The 21,964-nt window shown below is 37.3% G+C and overlaps 2 protein-coding genes across 3 annotated transcripts in view; both read left to right on the top strand.

Annotated features, from left to right (window-relative positions):
- Positions 1 to 9,345: 9,345 nt before the first annotated feature.
- LOC138713572 (ankyrin repeat domain-containing protein 23-like) overlaps positions 9,346 to 21,964 on the top strand; it is a 163,418-nt gene continuing 150,799 nt past the window's right edge. For both annotated transcript variants that reach the window (XM_069845759.1, XM_069845750.1), the window contains exons 1-3: positions 9,346 to 9,469; positions 16,795 to 17,068; positions 17,373 to 17,435. In XM_069845759.1, the coding sequence (XP_069701860.1) occupies positions 16,796 to 17,068; positions 17,373 to 17,435 (336 nt within the window). In that variant the 5' untranslated portion in view covers positions 9,346 to 9,469; position 16,795. The remainder of the gene's footprint in view (positions 9,470 to 16,794; positions 17,069 to 17,372; positions 17,436 to 21,964) is intronic.
- LOC138713754 (putative ankyrin repeat protein PA3287) lies at positions 19,745 to 20,875 on the top strand. The gene is made up of 2 exons (XM_069846144.1): positions 19,745 to 19,858; positions 20,019 to 20,875. Exon 2 carries the CDS (start codon positions 20,121 to 20,123, stop codon positions 20,541 to 20,543), a length of 423 nt encoding a protein of 140 aa, XP_069702245.1. The 5' UTR covers positions 19,745 to 19,858; positions 20,019 to 20,120; the 3' UTR covers positions 20,544 to 20,875.

Raw genomic sequence — 21,964 nt, 5'->3', positions numbered from 1 at the left:
TCAATTTGTCTGTATTTTAATACTACAATTGAGTATTGAATTATTGTATTTGTCTACTACCTAAGAGACGAAGTAACAATCGTATGTACACTAATTTCATAAGAGTGGTATGATAAATTTTCTGTCTTTATCAAGGAAGGTAGATGTGCTATATTAAAATCACAATATAAATTCTTTTTTATTAAACCTCAAAATAGCTTCCATTCTAAACTTAAAATGTCGATGCGAAAAGGTTATGTTAACATGTAAAATTCTCTTCACATTAAAATAACACAGTTTTATAATTATTTCTGCAACATATTAGGCCTATGTAACAAGAAGTAAAGGGAACTTATGGACACATTGCACTAAATAAAACTTAGTTATGATACGCAATAAAGTTATAATATAATAATTCACTGAGCTCCATACACTGAAATAGAAAACCCGAACATAACTTATATTAGGCTACGGCCTGGTCTAGATTGAAAAGGCATTGACTGTGCCGTATTTCGCATTGTTGTGAAAAGTTGTGTAAACTGTGAAATATTCGTTATCGGTTGTAAAAACTGTAAATGGCTAAAATACAATAATTTGAGTAATAATATGGGACAAGGAGACGTTTGTTGCACTATAAATTCTAAGAAAAAGAGGTCAGAGTTATCCTTCCGAAAGATCCAGGAAGCTGAGTTTATAAAATATAATACATACTTTATGAAAATAATATATAAACCTTATGTATTTCGTATTTCAATAGTGGAAGGAAGGTGTTAATGTTTCAAAAGAACACGATATCAAAAGTACAATACATTTTATCGTCTGCTAGGGAAAGGGTCTGTGATGAGGCGATAGTAGCGATCCTGGTCGCTAGCAACTATCTATGGATGCATATTTCAACTGTCTATGTTTGCATATTTAGTAAGTATTGAGCTTCGCAACTGTATATACTAAACTGTGATGTTACTTAATTTAAATTGCATCCAAATAATTAAAATGCGACCATTTTGGTCCAGAGACCACTCATTAGTGCAATGACAATTCCTTTAACATGTTTCTTAATTATATTATATTATATTATATTATATTATATTATATTATATTATATTATATTATATTATATTATATTATATCAGAAGTTACTGTAATAACATTATAGCATTATGTCCATCTAGAGAAACTACACTTTCCAATAGTGAAATAATAATTAATTATACAAATCGGTTAATTTAGCTGTCGATATTACTTCATACAAAGACAGAAACATTCTCTGTAGACTATCTTTCATAGCTTTCGATTGTTGCTGTCCAAGGCCCCTTATAGACGAAGTCATTTGTTTTTTATTTCATTATACGGCCTTGGCAGTTATTTTAATTTTAAAACTCATTTATCTCATTAAATATCAGTCCTATCAAAATTTTTCAAGGAATAAAACTTAAATTATTTTTAAAGAAACGTTTGTTATGAAACATTTTCCACAAAAATCAATAATAAGCGAAATATTTCGATTTATTTAATTCAGGCCTCCTTATAACCCCCCTTTTAAATAATGTATTTTGAATGCCATATAGCCTAAAATCTAAGTTACAACGAACTTAATTTATATTCCAATTTTCATCGAAATCTGTTCATCCATTATCGCGCGAAAAGGTAACAAACATACAGACAGACATACAAACAAAAATGTCAAAAAAGCGATTTTCGGTTTCAGGGTGGTTAATTATATATGTTAGGACCAATTATTTTTGGAAAATCGAAAATTACCAGAAAAATTTCGGCTACAGATTTATTATTAGTATAGATTATTAAACAAATTAGAGAAACATTTGCAGGGCTGGTCAAAACATTTGTAGCGGTGGTTCTAGCCTCCTGTCCCTACAGGTTACGACCCTGTGTGTGTTGTACCGTGATTCAAGCATTGCAGCTGCAAGCCACACAAGAACTTTTGTTCACAGCTGCAGACTTGTGTGCAATAGGCTCTTCGTACATTGCATTGCCATACGACCAACAGTGGAGGGAACTAACTGCTTCACTTGGTCAGTCGTGGTCTGCAGAGGGGAACATGCAGCATGTGTTTATTTTTAAATTAATTACTCAACCCTTACTTAGGGGAAGAAAGTCCATCTATTAATAACAGAATCTGTTTCTGTTCTGACTGGGGAGTTTCTAGAGCCCAGGACGGGAGTCGAATGTGGCAACTTTAATTGAGGTGTATGTAGCCTAATTTTGTATTGTATTAGACGTACAACAACTTGTTTAGTCCTAGGTATGGGATGTGGAAGGCAAAAGAATACATGCATTAAACATTAATCACAGGTAAACAAGAAGGCCTACATAATGGGAACACAATCTGTGTTATAATTTATGAAAATATGCAAGTGTGTTTATTTTTGTCCACTGCTGTACTTTATACAAATATTAAACATGATCTAAGAAAAAAAAGTTACTGTGTGTATTCTCATTGGCTGAATTATTCCCGACACACAACAGCCCTCTGTCTGTTGTGCTTGGAGTCAGAGGTGTGTTGGCTCTGTCAAAATCTACTATACACAGTCACGAAGCTTGAGTTTTGAGGGTGCTAGAAACAATAGACTGTGACGGTACTATTTTGCATTGTCTGTAATGAGGCGATATTAGCGATCGTAGTGGTGAGCAACTATCTAATGTTTGCATATTTACTACGTATCGAGCTTCGCGACTGATCTACTAGACTGTGGGCTCTGTTTAGTCAGGCGGTGACGCGAGTCTGTGTGGTTGGGTCCTGCGTTCGAAGCCGTCAGTCACAATTTAAGATTTCTTTCTCTGTATTTTTAGTAGGTTATTTTACGACGCTTTATCAACATCTTAAGTTATTTAGTGTCTGAATGAGATGAAGGTGATAATGCCGGTGAAATGAGTCCGGGGTCCAGCACCGAAAGTTACCCAGCAGTTGCTCATGTTGGGTTGAGCGAAAACCCCGAAAAAAATCTGAACCAGGTAACTTGCCCCAACCGGGATTCGAACCCGGGCCACCTGGTTTCGCGGCTGTTACCCCACAGGTGTGGAGTCTTTCTCTGTAAAATATATAAGTTACTTGAAGTAATTTTCAAATCCGTCGAGGACAGTGTGTTACGACTGAAGTAAGAAATTGATTTAAAGTAGTGTAAAGTTCTGATTCATAACTTGACAAATGTAATAAATAGGAGAGCATATATCTTTTCGCTGTAAGAAAAATCCTAATGTAAACAATAGCACGTGACTGAAATGAGGCTTCATTGGCCGCTGTTTGGCGCTGTAAATTCTCAGTACATGTTCCCGCCTACTGTTCTACATTCTGTTTCATGTTAAACATTTTCTGTTACTCGTCAAGTAGACCTAACCTCACTACTATGAATTAGTTTGCGGATAAATCGCAATATAGCGAACGCCAGTAGGGAAAGTTATCCCCACCCACATGAAATGTGCATTCGACACAACACTCGCCTATCACGTAGAGTGTCTGGTGAGCTAGTAGGGGAAAAGTGGAAGAAGGCGTGGGCGGAGCTTCTACGTTCGCTATATTGCGATTTGCCCAGAAATTATTCCTTCCAGAATGCAGAACCCATACTACAGTACCACGTGCATACGTGAACAACTACGAGCTCAAGTGACGCCAGCTTGTTACAAGAACAGACTACCTCGGTATTACTCTTTGTTTTCATCCGCGTTCATTGTAAATAACAAAATATAAAAGCAACTTTTCTTTTACGTAGTGTTTTACATATAAGTGAAGTTATACAGGGACATCATTTTATTTTTACTTCAATTTTTATTGTACCTGAGTTTTTTAATGTACTTCACTCCCACCCTTTCTACTAGTAAACTTCCAACCGTTCACGACACAGAGCGGAGGGCGCGTAAGCAGTACTGAATTAGCGAGTACAGTACGTTCCAGAAATATGTTCGCATTTTCCAGTGACGAAAGAGCTTTCAATATTGAATCATATTTTCGTACAGATATTGTCGTCCGTTTGCCTACGTCGCATCCCGGTTTCCCCCACCTGCTTATGTTGTTCGCCCCTTTGTTAAGTCTAGTAGTATCTTAGCTCTTTTCTGAAAACATTAATTTCTGTTAGGAATTGGACGTCTACGTAATATTATACAAGTGTTTAAAATAACTTAAATAAAAGGACCTCGTTAAGTAATTAACTGTTACATGATCCCCCTCCCCCTTTCTACGACAAAACCACTTGAACGGACAGTAGATAGCATTTCTGAGTGATTTTATCTTTTCGGATCGGGCAGAAGTGAAGGTTGAATTTACAGTACGTAAGGTACTCTTTTATAGAGTAAGTACGGAATTATTTCAACATGAGTTACTCGTACGAAGGACGAAACTGGTAATTGGAATTAGGTACAATAGTCTATAGTGCGATAATATGCACAAAGGAACTGAAGTCTGTATCGAAATGAACGGCCACCATTTTCAAAAATGTGTTTAAATATCCATATTATGATTATTTTTCAATTTAACTTCATTCTCTATATTGTACGCTAATCTGTTGTTACAGTACAATATACACTGCATAATGAATACGTCCGCATGGACAGCTCAATTCGTGAGTAAAAACACTCATTGTTAATACTGTACTGTATTTTGATTAAACAAAAACCTAATGAAAATTATCAAACTCAAAATTGCGGTATTTGCTAGTTTACATAAATGGATAAACTACTTTTCTTCCCTCCTATACCTAGTAAAGTGATTTGTATTTTACGCCGGTATCATCGAACTCCAGTCGTGGAAGGGGGTAGCAAACGGTGTTTCCTGTTTCAATCGTTAATAGAAATGTATAGCCAGGTTAATATTAAAAATGTTAGTAAAAATAAAATGATGTCCCTGTATGTTTTATCGTATTTAACAACTAGAATTCAATTTTTTATTTCACATAATACAAGATTATGGTTTCCAAGTATGGAACTATGTTTTCCTGCGTCGGGTGAGTGTTTCGACTGGGAGCCAATCACGGATATGACAGCAATTTGCTTATGTTTAGTTTAGGATTTTTCTTACAGCGAAAACAGTATAGTTCGCATTTGAGACTATACTCAATTTCATACAAGTTGAGAGGATTTGAAAGCATTTCTTTCCCCTTCTACTTTCTCTGAGTTCGTCAGCGACAGCGTAAAGTGAAATAAATGCTTTCGCATCCTCTCAACTCGTATGAAATGTCGTTTACGCTGTCGCTGACGAACTCAGAGAAAGTAGAAGGGGAAAGAAATGCTTTCAAATCCTCTCAACTTGTATGAAATGGCGTTAAGTTAAGTGATTGAATCACGATTGGATTGTTACGTCACTTTCCTTGTATATTAAGTGCTTTAATAGACTTGAATTTGGATCTGGAATTGTGTTTATAAATGCTTAAGTATATTTAAAAAAAATGTAATGCAGTTCCAGATTAAATTCAATATGAGCGCTAAGTAGAGTATTAACTTTCATGCGTTCGAAGATCAAGTCAAATGGCGTCTAATCTAGTGGGCCTAGAGATCTATATTATAATGCAGGAAATAAGCAGAAGCTTAAATATTAATTTTACTGTGATTTTCAGCACAATGACAATAACGCAGTTAAAAGAATATTGCTAATGTTTCCTTTCGAACGTAGAAAGTAGAAAATAATAAAGGGAATTACAAAAGCGTCGAAACAAACGTTCCAAAAAGCAATGACTAGCTATGTAGCTTCAGGGGAAATACCTCGCCATCTGAAAGACAGAGAATTCATTAAGCAATGGTTGGTTGAGATTCATAAAATAATATGTCCTGAAAACGTAGAATATGTTTAGAATATTAAGTTTGGTAGGGGTATTGAAACTATCCGAATTTACGAAAGCTATAATAAATAGTAAAATCAAGTAGGCTACTTTGTGGCTTATTGTTTGGCTTTGGACGAAACCCTGTGATAAAGAATAGTACGTCCCAGTTAGCAATATGCATTCCAAGTGTGTATAGTATTATACGGGACTCACCTCACCGGCCCTGTGAAGAATGCAAAAGGAATGCATAAGTGTTATTCATTCCAAAGCTGCTTCAAACCACGCCCCTAGCCGCCAGCTTCCGAACTAATAACGTCTGCAGTACAAGCTTCATAAAACATTAACGGATCACTATGCCTGTATTGAACCCTGCAGTAGCTGAATGGTCAGACATTTAGCCTGTCAACACTTCTTATCAGTTCCAGTACATCCCCACTCCCAGCTTCCCCTCTGATGTTCTTCTTCTTCCAGGGCCGGTGAGGTGAGTCCCACACGTGTCTCCTCACAAATAATTATTTGTTGGATTTAGTCCCTCTTATGTCAAGAACCCGGTGAAGCCGTTAAATATACTGGAAAGCAAACAAATGTCGTTGTTAAAGCTGGTGTCCGTTACTTCCGATGACTTATTCCCAGAAAGATGGCAGAAACATTCAGTTCGAAGTCGACCAGGTTGGTGAGTTGGTATATCGCTGGCCTTCTGTGCCCAAGGTTGCGGGTTCGATTCCGGGCCAGTTCGATGGCATTTAAGTGTGCTTAATTGCGACAGGCTCATGTCAGTAGATTTACTGGCATGTAAAAGAACTCCTGGGGTACAAAATTCCGGCACATCCGGCGACGCTGATATAACATCTGCAGTTGCGAGCATCGTTAAATAAAACATAACATTTCTTCAGTTTGAATTTTATTTGTCAACAGTATTTTTTTTTACCGTTACATCATTTAGAGCCATATTCATAGACATTCTTAGCGCGGGCTTCCGGTGGATGATCAGCGAACTAACCTTTTTCGTATTCATAAACCAGTGTTAGCGATATGATATGATATGAATCCTGAACAAGTAATCAGTCGGTAGCCGAGGCTAGTTTAGCACGCTCGTAGCGCGGGCTAGCGAAATGTTTATGAATAGCACCCGTAAAGTCTAAAACATCATCAGAATTTACTCTGGAACATCATCTTGGTCAATTTAAAATTGCTCTTTCAGATATGAGGGGTTCACAACCACAGGTATTGAGTCTTAAAGTTCCTGGCTCACGCTTAGCAACCTTCACCTTCCATAGGAAATGCTGCCCTCTGTGGAGTAACAAATGAGTTATGGACTTTGTTTGTTATGGCAATGAATAAATCTAAGTTTTCTTCATCCGAGATTGTATTAATCCACAAACTGATCACTGGTGGACTTGGTCCACTCTGGTTGTGAGCCCCTCAAATAAAACCCGATTTTGAAATGCTGGTTAATTCAGAAATTCTATTTTACTGCACAATCCCTGTCTCTATTTCGACATGTTTGTTGACTATTTTATTTACGTTTTATGTGTGTTTCTTATTTATATTGTAACAGTAAGAAGAATTGCCCTATGTTCACACCAGAAAGTAAATGTGTGTAAATGTGTAGGCCTAATAGACTAATTATAACTTACATGTTTGGTAAAAATGTATTATACTGTATGCAGTGGCGGCTCGTGATAAAATGTTATGTGTGTTCACAATTTTGTGTTCCAAAATTGAAGAGAATTTGAAATCTGACGTTTTTACCCTAATATGAAATGTCATGATTCCAATGTTTCACTGTCGAAAAAACCGTATATAAATTCAAAACAACATATAATAAAAATAATAATAATAATAATAATAATAATAATAATAATAATAATAATAATAATAATGATGATGAAACCTAGTCTTTTTATTTCCAATTTTTCCTGGAAAGCCAGTTTACCCAGTTCTTTACTATTCAAAATTACTTGAACAGAGTTCATTGTTTACGTTTGTTGAAAATGAATACATAAAATAATTTACAAAAGCGTGTGTTCAGTAATATACAGTATTTTGATTCACAACACACTGATTCACTATAGTCTATACCAGTACTGTAATCCCATTCGCATAGATTGATTACTATAAATACATGCCAGTAAATATTATTCTTAAATGATATACACCACCATACAGATATTTAAATTCATACCACCATTACATTCAGCCAGCACGTGTTTGAAAGCCAAACTATGCTATATGCCGACACTGAAGTATAGTAATTCACAAACTACACTCTCGTAGCAGCACTGTACACACATCCACATAAAGTAAACGTTACGACAGTGAGATGCTGACACCTGCAAGCTAAAATACAGACTAATTAAATTTTCTCCTCTCGAGATATAGCACGTAAACGATAGGCATCGATGCACCTCACATCTGTAGGATAGATTCACTGTTCACTTAATGCTTTGTGCTCTTGACGAGTCATAAGCGGCCAGCGAAAGACAATTTTCTCACGCGCATGCGTGAAATTTCTGTAACGTTCTTGAAAAGAGCATGGCTTGTACGTGAACGGATGTTGCCAAGTTTACATAAGAAGTTCATGCAAGATGCGGGAAGTTTAAAATACTCGATCCTGATATTATACATCCCCACTACGTCAATATAGTATTAAATGATATAACTAGTCGTGCATTAATGGAAACAAGGTGTTTTCGTACTCTTACGCTCTTATTGACGCACCGCCACTGACTCTATGCATGTTAGGCTACGTAGGCCTAGGCCTGAGTAGGCCTATTGTATGTCAGTTCGCGTGGACCCTAATATTTTGATCGCCACGAAACTACTGTAATTATGAGTTATAGAAGACAGTAATATTGTAACTAGTTTTAGACAGTCACATTCCAGGCTCCTCAACTGTCCAGTAGACCTCACAGCGTCCCTCTTGAATGTAAATAACATTCAGTTGAACGTTCTATCTCGGAGTATCTTCAGCAACTGCCCATAAGCAAAGCGGAGTGTCTCTGAACTCAATTGGGATCCATCTTGTCGACCTGGTTGGCAAGTTGGTATAGCGCTGGCCTTCTATGCCCAAGGTTGCGGGTTCGATCCCGGGCCAGGTCGATGGCATTTAAGTGTGCTTAAATGCGACAGGCTCATGTCAGTAGATTTACTGGGATGTAAAAGAACTCCTGCGGGATAAAATTCCGGCACATCCGGCGACGCTGATATAACCTCTGCAGTTGCGAGCGTCGTTAAATAAAACATAACATTAACATTGGGATCCATCTTGAATTACAACTTTAAGGAAAATGATCGAAGTGTGTGCCAGGCCTAATTTAATTTAAAAAAGACGCCGTTTGCTGTTGGTAGCACTGCCTTTTTTTCGTCGAATGACAACTTTATCCATAATTTCGTATAAGTTATATATTTCGCATCTGGCTGTATACTAGCAGCTTCTAGTTTAACATTTCACGTGACGACAGGGCGGTATTGATGAAATTGTGTCACTAGGATTGCAATCTTATAGTCGCCACCCTGTTGGCAGTACTGGTAACTGATAAACACTTTTCTTACTCCCATGATTCAAGACGGGCGTGACGTTTCGCATGAAGGTCATACAGGATATTACGTAGTTAGCTGGTGCTGTTGTAGCCGGAAGTTACGTTGCTAGATTGATTCGTGGCGTCTCTGTGCCTTGCTTCGTTCCTCAGCTGTGATATTACGCCTTCAAACTTAATCAAGTAAGTAATTTTGTGTTTGTTGTTGAGTGTGGCGGAAATTTGATTCTATACAATTAGTGTAATAGTGAACGTTGTTAAATACAAAATAAGGCACGTGACTACTGCAGCCTGTGAATGTGGACTCAAGGTCTTTTGTAGTAGCGATGTATTTCTAATGTTCATCAGTAGGGGCTAGAATTTATTTTAATAAATTTTCTTCTTTTTTCTGTCTGGATAGAAATGCTATTAACAAAACTGTAGCCGTAGTGACGGTCTTTTTTTTTTTTTGTTTAAATGACCGTATTTTATTGCTTTTTCAGGAACGAAAATCCTTGAAAAGTGGCGGAAAACGGAATTTAAATTTTTAAAACTTAGTGAAATAATACAAACACCGAATTTTAAAGAAATGCATTAGTCCTACCAAAAAAAAAAAACAAACAAATTACTTTTCTATAACGTAGCACAATTTCTTACTTGGTTATTTACAGACGCTTTATCAATTACGAGGTTATTTAACGTCGATGGTATTGGTCATAAAGAGATGAGGCCGGAGATTCACTATAGATTACCTGACATTCGTCTTACGGTTGGGGAAAACCTCTAAATAAAACAGGTAATTAACCCAAGCGGTGATCGAACCCGCGCCCGAGTGCAACTCCGGATGAGCAGGTAAGCGCCACAGCCGACAGAGCTACGCCGGTGGGTTGTAGCACAATTATGCTTTCATTTGTGTAGGGCTGCTTACCTACCAGAGAGCGTAGGATAGGCAAGGCGTACCGAAAGTCTGAGGAAAGCAAACCAATCTGTCACTGATCCTCGACCTTACGAAAATTCGCCTAAGCTCTATTCCACAGTGCCACAATTTGCACAAACGCATTTATGGGATATTAGCCTACGCCATGTCTTACCAAGAGAATTTGCAGCTTTTTCAGTATTTAACGATGACCTCTTTGAAAGTTAGAGAGGCGTCCATTTACAACCGTCGCACAAACCACGCACTTTCGGTCCTGCCCCCTCCATGGTCGTTAATCGAAACACTCCGTGATATGATCCAACTTCACGGAATATAATCAAATCTACCATCTTATAGCCTACGAACGCCAATTAGCGGGAAATCTGTACACTATCACACTTTAATTACGAGAAAACGTTGCCACAGTAACTCCACAATCCTAGAAGCATGCCCACGGAAGTCTGGCCACCAGAGAGCCATATTCTACCACGGAAGAGGTAAAGTCACTAAAACCAAGTAGCTAGACACTAAACAAACCTTTTATAGCTTGACCACCACTTAACCACAAATAAATGCGCTCAAACCGACATTAATATTTAGAAAATACAGGCCAACGTTTTCATGGAGTATTCAAATCGATTTCAATACGCTCACCTTGTTGATTCACAATGATTTCAGTCTCAAGTGGGATCGGATCATATTCAATACGCATTCAGTTCCATGGCAACCCGTCAGTTATCCTATTCAAAACGATTTAATACTCGGAGTGCATGAACGATCGTCATATGTTTCATCTGTCATCTGTTTTACCAAGAGCGAGCGCAATTTTGTATGTTTGAAAGTGGTGTTGTAACAGAATAGGCCTCCATTAACAGCCAGAATATTAATTTTTCATGGGAATCAATTACAAAATGCAGTGTTCTGTATAGCCAAGGCCTGCAAGATGACCAACATTCTAATCCAACATGTCGATGACATGTTGACCAACATAACTACTTTGAAGCTTTATATTTTAAATAAATCCTTTTCAAAATAAATAAGAAAATTTATTACATTTTTTTTAATTGATTTACGAGGTTTTTGGAATTCTTAACCCGTTTTTTTGTTCAATATTTGTAACAATATATCTCAGAATCGATATATCCTTTAAATATGTAAATATTTACAACAAAACACTAAACTAATTCCCTATTTATAATGGTGCAAATACTTATTCTCTCTGCAGGTATTTTAAATAAATCCTTTTCAAAATAAATTAGAAATTTATTACATATTTTTTTAATTGATTTACGAGGTTTATTTTAGATTTTTCAAACAGTTTTTTGTTCAATATTTGTAACAATGTATCTCAGAATCGATATACTCTTTAAATATGTACATATTTACAAAAAAACACTAAAGTAATTCCTAATTTCTAGTGGTGCAAATACTTATTCTCTCTGCAGTCAATTTAAATGAATCCTTTTCAAAATAAAAAAGAAAAATTATTACTCATTTTAAAAATTTATTTACGAGGTTTTTCAGAGTTTTTAATCAGTTTTTTTTGTCCAATATTTGTAACAACGTATCTCAGAATCTATATAACCCTTTAAATGTGTACATATTTATAACAAAACACTAAAGTAATTCCCAATTTCTAGTGGTGCAAATACTTGTTCTCTCTGCAGTTATTTTAAATGAATCCTTTTCAAAATAAATAAGAAAAATTATTACACATTTTAAAAATTGATTTACGATGTTTTTCAGAGTTTTTAACCAGTTTTTTTTTTTGGTTCACTATTTGTAACAACGTATCTCAGAATGTATAAACCTTTTAAATATGTACATATTTACAACAAAACACTAAAGTAATTCCCAATTTCTAGTGGTGCAAATACTTGTTCTCTCTGCAGATATTTTAAATGAATCCTTATCGAAATAAACAAGAAAATTTATTACACATTTTTAAGATTGATTTACGAGGTTTTTCTTGGAGTTTTTAACCAGTTTTTTTTCGATATTTGTAACAATGTATCTCGTTGTGTCTAATCTCAAGTGCTACCGTACTGCAGTCAGATCCATGATCCAGCTCTGACCACGTGACAGCCAACACCGCGCTATCAGGTGTCACTCACTGGAGTCTACACCCCTCACTGCTTTTACCCGGCCGTGGTTTACATTAACGATTGTTGCCAAAACGTTTCGAGGAATAAAAAATTTGGTGTGTTCTTAAGATTTTTCAATAATTTATTTTGCGTTATAGTAGGAAAGACGAAGCAGTTTCTGGGTAAATAGGCCTCTATTACGTTCTGCGTAGCCTGTGATATAAATGGTAACCATGGTATCGTCGTAACTAGAGATCTCTGTAAATATGCATGCATGTATGCCCTAAAAATACCAAAACAACACAAAAATTCGGAAATATGGAACAAAAATTAAATATTATCCATAAATTAATTAGAATGCTTTTTCTTCACAATTATACAAAACAGTTTTTGTGAATTGTAACTCCTTGTATTGGCATTAGCGAACAGTTCAGCCTATAAAAGTAGAAGGGTGGAAAACGTCTGTACTCTGCGTGAGTAATTCTTTCACAGCTATGTTAACAGGGTCACTGAGTGTTTATGAATTACTATTTGGCAACAGCGGGGTTGGAACCTCTTAAGCGTGACGTATTTGGGAGGGGGTGAAGGAATGAATGTAAAACCGACCAGCAACAATCTGGCCATATTCCGAACATTCTTTTTTCTTTCTCCTCTGTCCTGACAACTTACTGCTGGTGAATCCAGTTAGTTCCAAACACAAATTAACCGCAAAATTAATAATTCAAAGAAAGAAAATCCAAAATAAATAAGTTAACAAGACGAAAACAAAGTATGTTGCTATTATTCATATAAAACACGTGACTAATACTTACAGAACTCTTAAAACCGTTGCTTACGAGATTATACAAAGAAAAATTGTAATTATTATTTATTTATTTATTTATGTATTTATTTATTTATTACTCGTAATATTGGAATAATATTAGAGTTGGCTTGGAGGATGAGGGGAGTAAGATACACTAAACTCGGCATGCTCAACATTAAAATCGCATTGCTGCGTATGTTGTATCCCAAATAATACAAATCGTATAACCTATGAGTCAGTATTCAGCAGTAATAATTAAGCATTGTCGTGGAATATTTCGCCACTATAAATGATGATGGTAAATCATACTCTTTTCCTCGAATAACGCTACTGATTGTCTTAAGGCAAGACAAGCTAAGAACTAACTTATACTAGTTTAATGATGATGATGATGATGATGATGATGATAATAATAATAATAATAATAATAATAATAATAATAATAATAATAATAATAATGTCTGAAAGTAGAAGACACCGGTAGTTCACTTTCAGCAATTATAACAAATTAGAGGGAACGAAATGTGAAGGAAAAACACGGAACTGAAAACAATCGACTGTAAATAAGTGAACAATGTAGTGTGGAAACAAAATTTTTAATTGAACAAATTCAGACTTTCGGGAAACAAAATTGTAAATTGCATTAAATGACGCTGAAAATCTGCATACTGATATTTAACAAGTCATCAATAAATCTCAAATAAGATGTAATATGCTTGGCATGTTTATAATCTTGGTACTCGATCAGTAATACAAAATTAATCAAAGAATTTTCACGATACACAATGCTTAGTAATGGAACTATTCATCATTTAATAGAACTGCCAAGCGAACCTAGCGGCAGAAATTGTCATGACGCTCAGATGCCCAACTTGTATATAGTTTCGTAAGCAACTGTTAAAACAATTGCAATGACCAAAAATATGTTTTTCTTTCTACTGCAGCATTGTAAATACTCTTTTCGCACGGTCGTTTTTTTTTCCTTTTGTATTTACACCTATTGTTGTTAGGCCTTGATAGTTAGAATTCCCATACAGAAACTTGTTGCTAGGGGATAACATAAAACTATAGACCTGCTGAAATAGACCCATCACAGTGTACTTTTTTGTTATTTAGTTACCATTACAGGTATTTTTGTGAAGGCTCACGAATAATATTGCACTACGTTTGCAATCCAAAATATATTGTATTTAGAATTTTAATAATATATGATCGTTCAAAAGATGTACAATACACGTTTGTGAAGTGCATTACAAAATGTCGTTTTTCAGACTTTTCCTCGATTTTGTAAAAAGCAGTTCCCTTGTATCGCAATATAGGCCCACTATTACTCAATCGTTAGTAAAAATATTGCTTAATATTCCACATAATTGTACCAGAGCCGTAAAATATTACCATGGCAACTAAAACGTCATGCCTTCTATTATGACGACATAACTTGTGACGTAAAGTTAATGTTATATGGTTTGCCGTGCTATAATATTAATACATCATTGTTGCCATAGCAACGCCTTTCTTCATAGACCGTGATTTCAAGCTACCCATCATTACAAATTTGTTGTTATTTTTTTTATTAGGCCTAAATGTTTTAAAATTCCGTCGTAAAAAATAACATATGAAACACGTTTATAAGTTTATACAACTGCTGTACTGGTCAGAATTAGCTAAGTCGCTTCACTCATTGACTAAACATTGGCTCGCACAATTTAGTGTAGCATTATAAACTTGTCTCATAATAGGCCAAACCTTATTTAGCATTACTATACCGTATTTTCTTCAATTCAAGCGTTTGACCAATAACGATCTATGTTACAATTTTTCAAAATCGAACTTTTAATGGAATAATGCTCTGTGTAGTCTTACACAGCTCTCAAAAAAATTGTTTTTAATATCTAAGTATAACTTATCAGAGACGCTTCTACACGAGTTACAACCATGAATTCCTTGGTTCGAACAACGGTCTACGTCACTAGTCACTTCTAGCGTATCCAGTTGTTTACATCGTATCGGGAGTTATTGCACGGGAATTTGTTCTCTTTACGAATACTGGGTACTTGAACTGTGTGTATCAGGTTTCAGTTGATCTATTACGTAAAATGGACGACTGCAAGGTAGTGAAGATTTCTACGGTAGATATTTACCGGCTAAATAATTAAAAAAAAAAAGGATCCAGACAAATTAATATTAATAAGTGGAAAGATGTGTCACAAAAGTCGCCGAGAGGTAGTGGTCTTGAGTAATAGACTACAACAAGAAAGAGGAAGTCGCAAGTTAGTGCGAAGGATCCCCCAAGTAATGTAAGTTCCTGTCTCATTTTTGCAGTATTTTAATAGTTGTATATTAATTTATACTTTATGGAGTGTTAGTTGGTCTATGTTGTATTTTGCCACTATAGTTTGTCTTAGAATTTTATCAAGGTACTTCGTTTCAGGAACAGATTTGTGGAAATTCTTGTACGATGATGTGCTCACAGCTTGCTCTTGGTGTCAGAAAGGAGCTGTTTAAAATATATTACTCTCTTAAAAATCAGCATTTAAAAACTGTGATTGTTATTGTCTTCATCTTTAATAAAATTTATACTTAACAGATAAGCCATCTGTTGGGAAGGATACTGAATATTCGGGACAGGGATTCAAATTCCATTCCCCAACAATTTCTCAACTTTAATTTTCTTTATTCATTTGTTCTTGTTACAAATTTAATTAATCTAATGGTAGCCCTACATCTCAATAGTCTACTGCAGTTATTTTTTTTATAATAATGTTATTATTTGATCAATATTGTGTTTGTAAAGTAAGGAACAGCTGATTGGTTTCAGCAGCTTTCTCTCTCTAAAGCCTTGGGACTCTTCAAGGATTCAAGCTTACTGTCTGGTCTTGAATTGCTCTTCCGTGAAAAATATATTCCATCCTGCCTTTGCTGTAAATGAGGACGGAAAGTGATCTACAAAATAAATAAAATTCAATTATGTTAAAGTTAATTGAAAACAAAAATTAAAATTAATATCAAAAGTCGCAAAAATGGCCAAGAATGAACTAACAAAATTAAAAAAAAAATAATCTAAAAACGAAACAAGTCCAAAATTGACGAAATTGATCTTACAAACTGTGAGTCTGACAACCAGAAATCATTCATTAGGATTTATGTATTTGTTAACAATGTCTGTAACTTCTTAGATTAAAAGTAACATGCTAGCAACGTCAGGCCGTGCTGATTATGGCATTGTTCTAACACTGCTGAGATTCCAACATGTGTAAATGACCAAGTGTTGTTTTCCGCGGTCATGAACTTGTAAATTTGTTGCAACTGTCTACATATCAAGACAAACTTGGCATGTAGAGAGTTGCAATTTACTGAATTGCAAACAAAAGAAAATCAGTAACAAACGTTAAAGTAATCTAGAAGCAATTTATCTAAAAGTGGAAAGTATCTAATCTTTCCCTACTTGTACGATATTCTGAGGATAACCCTTGACATTAGTCAGTCAGTGAAGCTGTTTTATTATTCTAATCCAATATTTTGAGGACGAATTTTTACGGACTCGGTAAAATATTTGAGCAAAGCGAAGTACTTGATGGACACAAATGACTTTGAAAAATGCATTGTCACTCATTCATTCCAGTTTCTGTAAGATCATTGGAGTACGTGTTAATGGAAGAAGGTCAGCAGTGACTTGTGAATAGTATTTGTAGGTTTCACTGTTTTCTTGCTTTCTGGTGTGCAGGATGGCAAAACCCAACCCAATCCCCGACCTCAAGCAGCGAGTGAAGACCCTGGAGGGACAGGTTAGACTGCTGCTTCCTCTCATAGAGGAGGTGAGGGTCCTCAAAGAGAGGTTGGACTCGCGGTCCCTGCATGGCCTGGAGGCAAGGAAGGAAGAGGAAAAAGTAGGGAGCAGCAACAACATTGAAGAGCTGAAGGAGAAATTGAAGCTGAGAGAGAGGGAATTAAGAGAAACACAGGCTGAGCTGGAAAAGCTGAAAGAAGAATCGGAAAGGGTGAGAGTTCCGCTGTTGCCATATTTACAGTTACTGCTGAACACTTTAGATTGGGTCGCAATTAAGGCTTTAATCCACAGAACTATTTGCTCATACCAGAAATTCAGAAAATGGGTGATGAGGGAAATTGAAAAAAGAGTTAAAACCAATTTGAAGCCATGTACAAAATGCGAAGATAGAATTAGAAATGTCGTGTTGTTTACTACAATATATTCAGTAGTTGTTTGTGTGTTATTCTGTTTCTCATCGCACTGCCACCTTACTGACTGAGCTACGTCTGAACCTGATTCCTTTGTGGTTACAGGAGAAAGTAGAACTGAGGCAGAAATATGAAGAAGAGCACCAGTTGCGGCTCCAGCAGGAAAAGGTAAGTGATGAGTTGTTACCATGGTTACAGATACAGTAATTGGACAATTGACGGTACATTTAGGATTGGAGCAGTGAGCACGAAAAACTTTAAAATAGGCAGATATGCAGATGCCAAGGTGTGTTCAAATAGGCACTTAATTGAATGATAAATATGGCTACTCCATTATATGTCACAATGTAGTGACAGTAATAGTACTGGTAATATCTGAAAGACGAAGATGGCGATAGCTAAGTGACAGGAGGCCGAGGACAGTGAGGAGGTTTGAGTGGGTTAGGTGAGGGGCTAGCTGAAGTGTGATTTATATGTGCTGCTTGTATTTGCTTTGAACAAGCTTCCTTATTCGCCGGCTAATTTGGTGGCAAAATTTTCTAATGAAGCTGCTTATTTATGTCACTAGCGTCTTATTTTGAATTCCCTTTGACTAAAATACTCTGAAGTCAAATACAATGTATCTAACTTTAATGCTCAGTGAAAGCGATAAGCCGGTTGATTTTACTAGCGGCTTCCAAAGAAATGGGATGTCAGGACTTCAGGGAATGAATCTCTGAACAACTGGCGAATACATCTGCCTTCAGCGCAGACACGAGCGGTGATAATTATAGGCAGCTGTCTACAAACCACATTTGATACGACGAACATGTGGCATGATGTGTTGTCCTTGTGCTGTGTAATTGGGTCCTCCTATGCTAGTTCCTTAAAAAGCAAAGGTTGTGTTAGCCCAGGTTAAGATGTAAAGAAATAACTGACTACTCTTGCTAAAGAAATAATATGAAAGAACTGTTATTAAGATATTCCGCTGTTATAAACAGTTAAGAAATATAAGAGGAGATAGGACCGTGTAAATGTTTATGAGCTAGCGAATTTTCCAGCCAGATATTCATTCTGGAAAAGCATCGAGGTGCGACAGAAGAAGCTAGGAAGCAGCTTTAAAAGCAACAACATATAAATCATACTTAAGTGACAGGAGTCCAAGGACAGGGACTAGTTTAGAGTTGATTAGATGAGGAGAAAGCTAATCACGAAAATGTGGATTACATATCAGGGCGGGCAGGTCTAGTCCAGTGGTTCTCAAAGTATGGGTCGCGACGCTTTGTGTTGTCATGTAAAGAGTTGAGGGATGGAATATAAAATAAAACAAACGATGCCTTATTAACATACATTTATGTCGTATTTGAGGAAAACCACAATTCAAAGTGTTTGAAAGATTATTATCAATAAGGAAGGCACGTCTAAGAAGCAAAATAGAATTCACTGGAAAGTAGGTTTGCATATTCTGGTTTCTCATCTCGCAGGTACGATGCTTTAGAAGTTGGCTGCTATCGACTGGCTTTCAGTGAAATCATTTTTTTTTTCGATTGTCTAAGATGTTTTTTTTAAGGGAGGTACATATACGGTAGGGAGGGAATGGAAGGTTGCAAAGAACAGTCTCGCCAAAAAATGGGCAGCATCTTCACAAAGATTGACGGACACTGGTCTAGATGACCAATGGCGCATTTATTTTAGGGCTTATGAAAGTCTGAATTATGTTCTGGGTAGTTAGGTGATCCATAACCCATTTCTTTTTGGGCTTATCATGAAAATACAAATTACGATTTGTTCTGTGGCCCATTTCTTAAAACTTCATAATGAAAATGATGATTATGTTCCCGCAGATGTCCGACTTATTTGAGCATTCATAACATATATTTAGCTATTTGGGGAAATCCATAGGCAGGATGGGAGGTTTTATTTGAAAGCCTTTATCCAAACATTATACGTTGGTAGCTGTTGTGTCATTTCCTGATGCTGTATACCGGCCATCAGCTTGATTCCTTCATGAAACCTGTTGCTTCAAGTCAGACTATCACCTAACCAGCTGAGCTTTCTCTAATCCAGAATTGTTTATATTACAGAGTTACCAGGATCAGCTGGTGAAGCTGAGACAAGAACTGGAGGCTGGGCGGGAGATGAGGCGCCAGCTGGAAGAAGTAAGTGTGAGCTGTTACCATGGTTACAGTTATGAGGGATTTTACCAGCTTTGTTCAGTCATTGCATATTTTAATAATGATTAAAACAATAATAGTTATAATATTATTATGATTACTATTATGAAATCATCGGCATCATCATCATAGTCATGTTTCTATCGAAGTTATCGGCATCTGAGGTTCTTCTCAACCAGATTTGTTTTTAATTACAGAGTAAAGTGGAGGCACTGCGTGTTTTGCGACAAGAACTGCAAGCGAAGGGAGAGGAACTGAAGAAAATGGCACGCAAACTGCAAGCGGAGCGCCAGAAGACATCAGTAAGTGTGAGCTGTTGCCATGGTTACAGTTACTGAGCAATGATTGATACAAAGTGTTACAACAGAGATTGCGACCAGCTGCACTTGGAGAGCAAACTTAATTTGAGTACTGCCACTACTACTAACTATTAATAGGGTACTACTGACATTACTGTAGTTATGGCTACTGTCACTACTGCTTACATTACTGTAGTTATGGCTACTGTCACTACTACTGCCATCAGCTTCACTCAGCCTAGTGGACTGTCACCTAGCTGACTGAGCTTCCTCTGACCAGATTGCTTTGTCTGCTGCAGAAGCACAGAGCTGCGGCTGAGGTTAGGCCCAACCTGGAGCAGAAGGACAGCCAAGGCAGGACTGAGCTACACCGGGCAGCAGAGCGGGGGGACACACACAGGATGCAGCTGCTTCTGGATGCAGGCAGCCAGGTGAACGCAGTGGATCATGATGGCCGCACACCCTTGTGGCTGGCAGCAGAGCAAGACCACCAGGATGCGTGCAGGGCGCTGCTGGCTGCCGGGGCGCGGCCGGATGTGAAGGAGCGACGATTTGGCCGCAGTGTTCTGAATGAGGCTGCATGCCGTGGGCACCCTGCAGTGTGTGAGCTGCTGCTGGCAGCTGGGGCGCGGCCCAACGAGGCTGATGATGCACACCAGCAGACTGCACTGCACGGTGCAGCATGGGGTGGCCACGCCCCAGTGGTGCAGCTGCTGTTGCAGCATGGCGCTGAGCGGGGGGCGAGGGATAAGCAGGGACGGACGGCCCTGGACCTGGCGCGTCAGTTCGGGCGCACAGCAGTGGCGGCCATGCTGCAGGGCTGAGCAGGCGCAGTGCTGCCAACACGACAGCAATACCATTATACCACAGTAACCAGCGGGAATGTGTTGTGTTGGCATCACTGCTCTGCGTGTAATGCTGTTACTTCACTGCTCTAGGCTGTTGTTACTCTCGTGTTACGTGGCTTTGTTGTGGTGGGAGCTTGATACGCCACTGACGCTGTCTCATTATTATTATTATTATTATTATTATTATTATTATTATTTTCCTTTTCTGTTATTGGCATCACCATCATCACCACTATTCAATTGTCTTTGTAATTATTGTTCAAATTACTGTACAAAATACTCAAATAAAAATATGGTAAAATTGTTAATGTTGGTACCACTGTCCGTGTAAAACATACAAGATTATTTTGTGATAGTGATACGCCACTGATCCTTCTGCATCTCATCTGGACTATTTCAAGCACAGTAAGTATGTCGCCTCATACTGTTCGATGTCCTTGTTACGTCACTGACTGCCGCTAATATTCCTGCTGTTCACATGCACATCAATACTACGGCCATTTTTATGCCTATATTTATTCACAATGTCTTTGAGAAGCTAACCATTTCCGTTGGCATCACTGTTCCCGAACGAACTCGACATTCACGCCTAGAAACTTGTCTTAATTACGTTGATAAAGTACGCCACTGATAACTTGACAAACTGAAGTAGGGTTAACTGCCATGTACGCTGTGATCGCCATATTGTAAAAGATTTTAGTGTGAAGTTAAACAGGCTATTTGTATCTCACGATAGACTGTGAGAGGAAAACTTGGCTACAAAATGGACCTATAGAAAATAGGCGTAGGCCTTGTAGGCTACACCTTTCATTACGAAATCATTTACAATTACAATTAACACAGAGGGGATCGGACACCTCTCAGATATATTTCGCCATTCAGTGATTCTACATAGCCTACATAATTAACGTCAGGCATAAATAAGCCTGAGTTATTCTTTGCGTTCACCTCCAGTGCTGACATCAGTGTGTGGTAATGACGTTAGTTTCGCCCTCTACTTTTTGTTTTCACGTACCCCTCAATCGGTGTGGCCCTACATTACACGTGACTGAATCTGGAACTAAAAAATGACTTCCTCCAAGAAATTTAGTCCAGCAGCAAGTTAAGACCTACTCGCGAAATATTAGGCCTATGTTAGATGTAGAACTACCTGGCTTATATATTTTCGAGTTCAATTTCCAGTTTGTAATTTGGTACGTCTGGAATTTGTGGTCTGTGTTATCTCACTAAAGAGTCCGATTGTTTATGGCTTTCCGAAACCCGGAGGTTCATTGCCGCCCTCACATAAGCCGCCATCGGTCCCTAGCCTGAGTAAGACTAATCTAGTCCCTACCATCATATCCCACCTCCCTCAAATCCATTTCAATATTATTCACCCATGCACACCTTGGCTCAAC

This window comes from Periplaneta americana, chromosome 2 (genome assembly GCF_040183065.1).
Source record: "Periplaneta americana isolate PAMFEO1 chromosome 2, P.americana_PAMFEO1_priV1, whole genome shotgun sequence".
NCBI classification, from domain to species: Eukaryota; Metazoa; Arthropoda; class Insecta; order Blattodea; family Blattidae; genus Periplaneta; species Periplaneta americana.
The sequence above is the reverse complement of the archived record's forward strand: the minus strand, read 5'-3'. Positions and strand labels throughout refer to the sequence as shown.

Coding starts and splice junctions, on each gene's coding strand:
- LOC138713754 (XM_069846144.1), top strand. CDS start 20,121: ATGCAGCTGCTTCTGGATGCAGGCAGCCAGGTGAACGCAGTGGATCAT.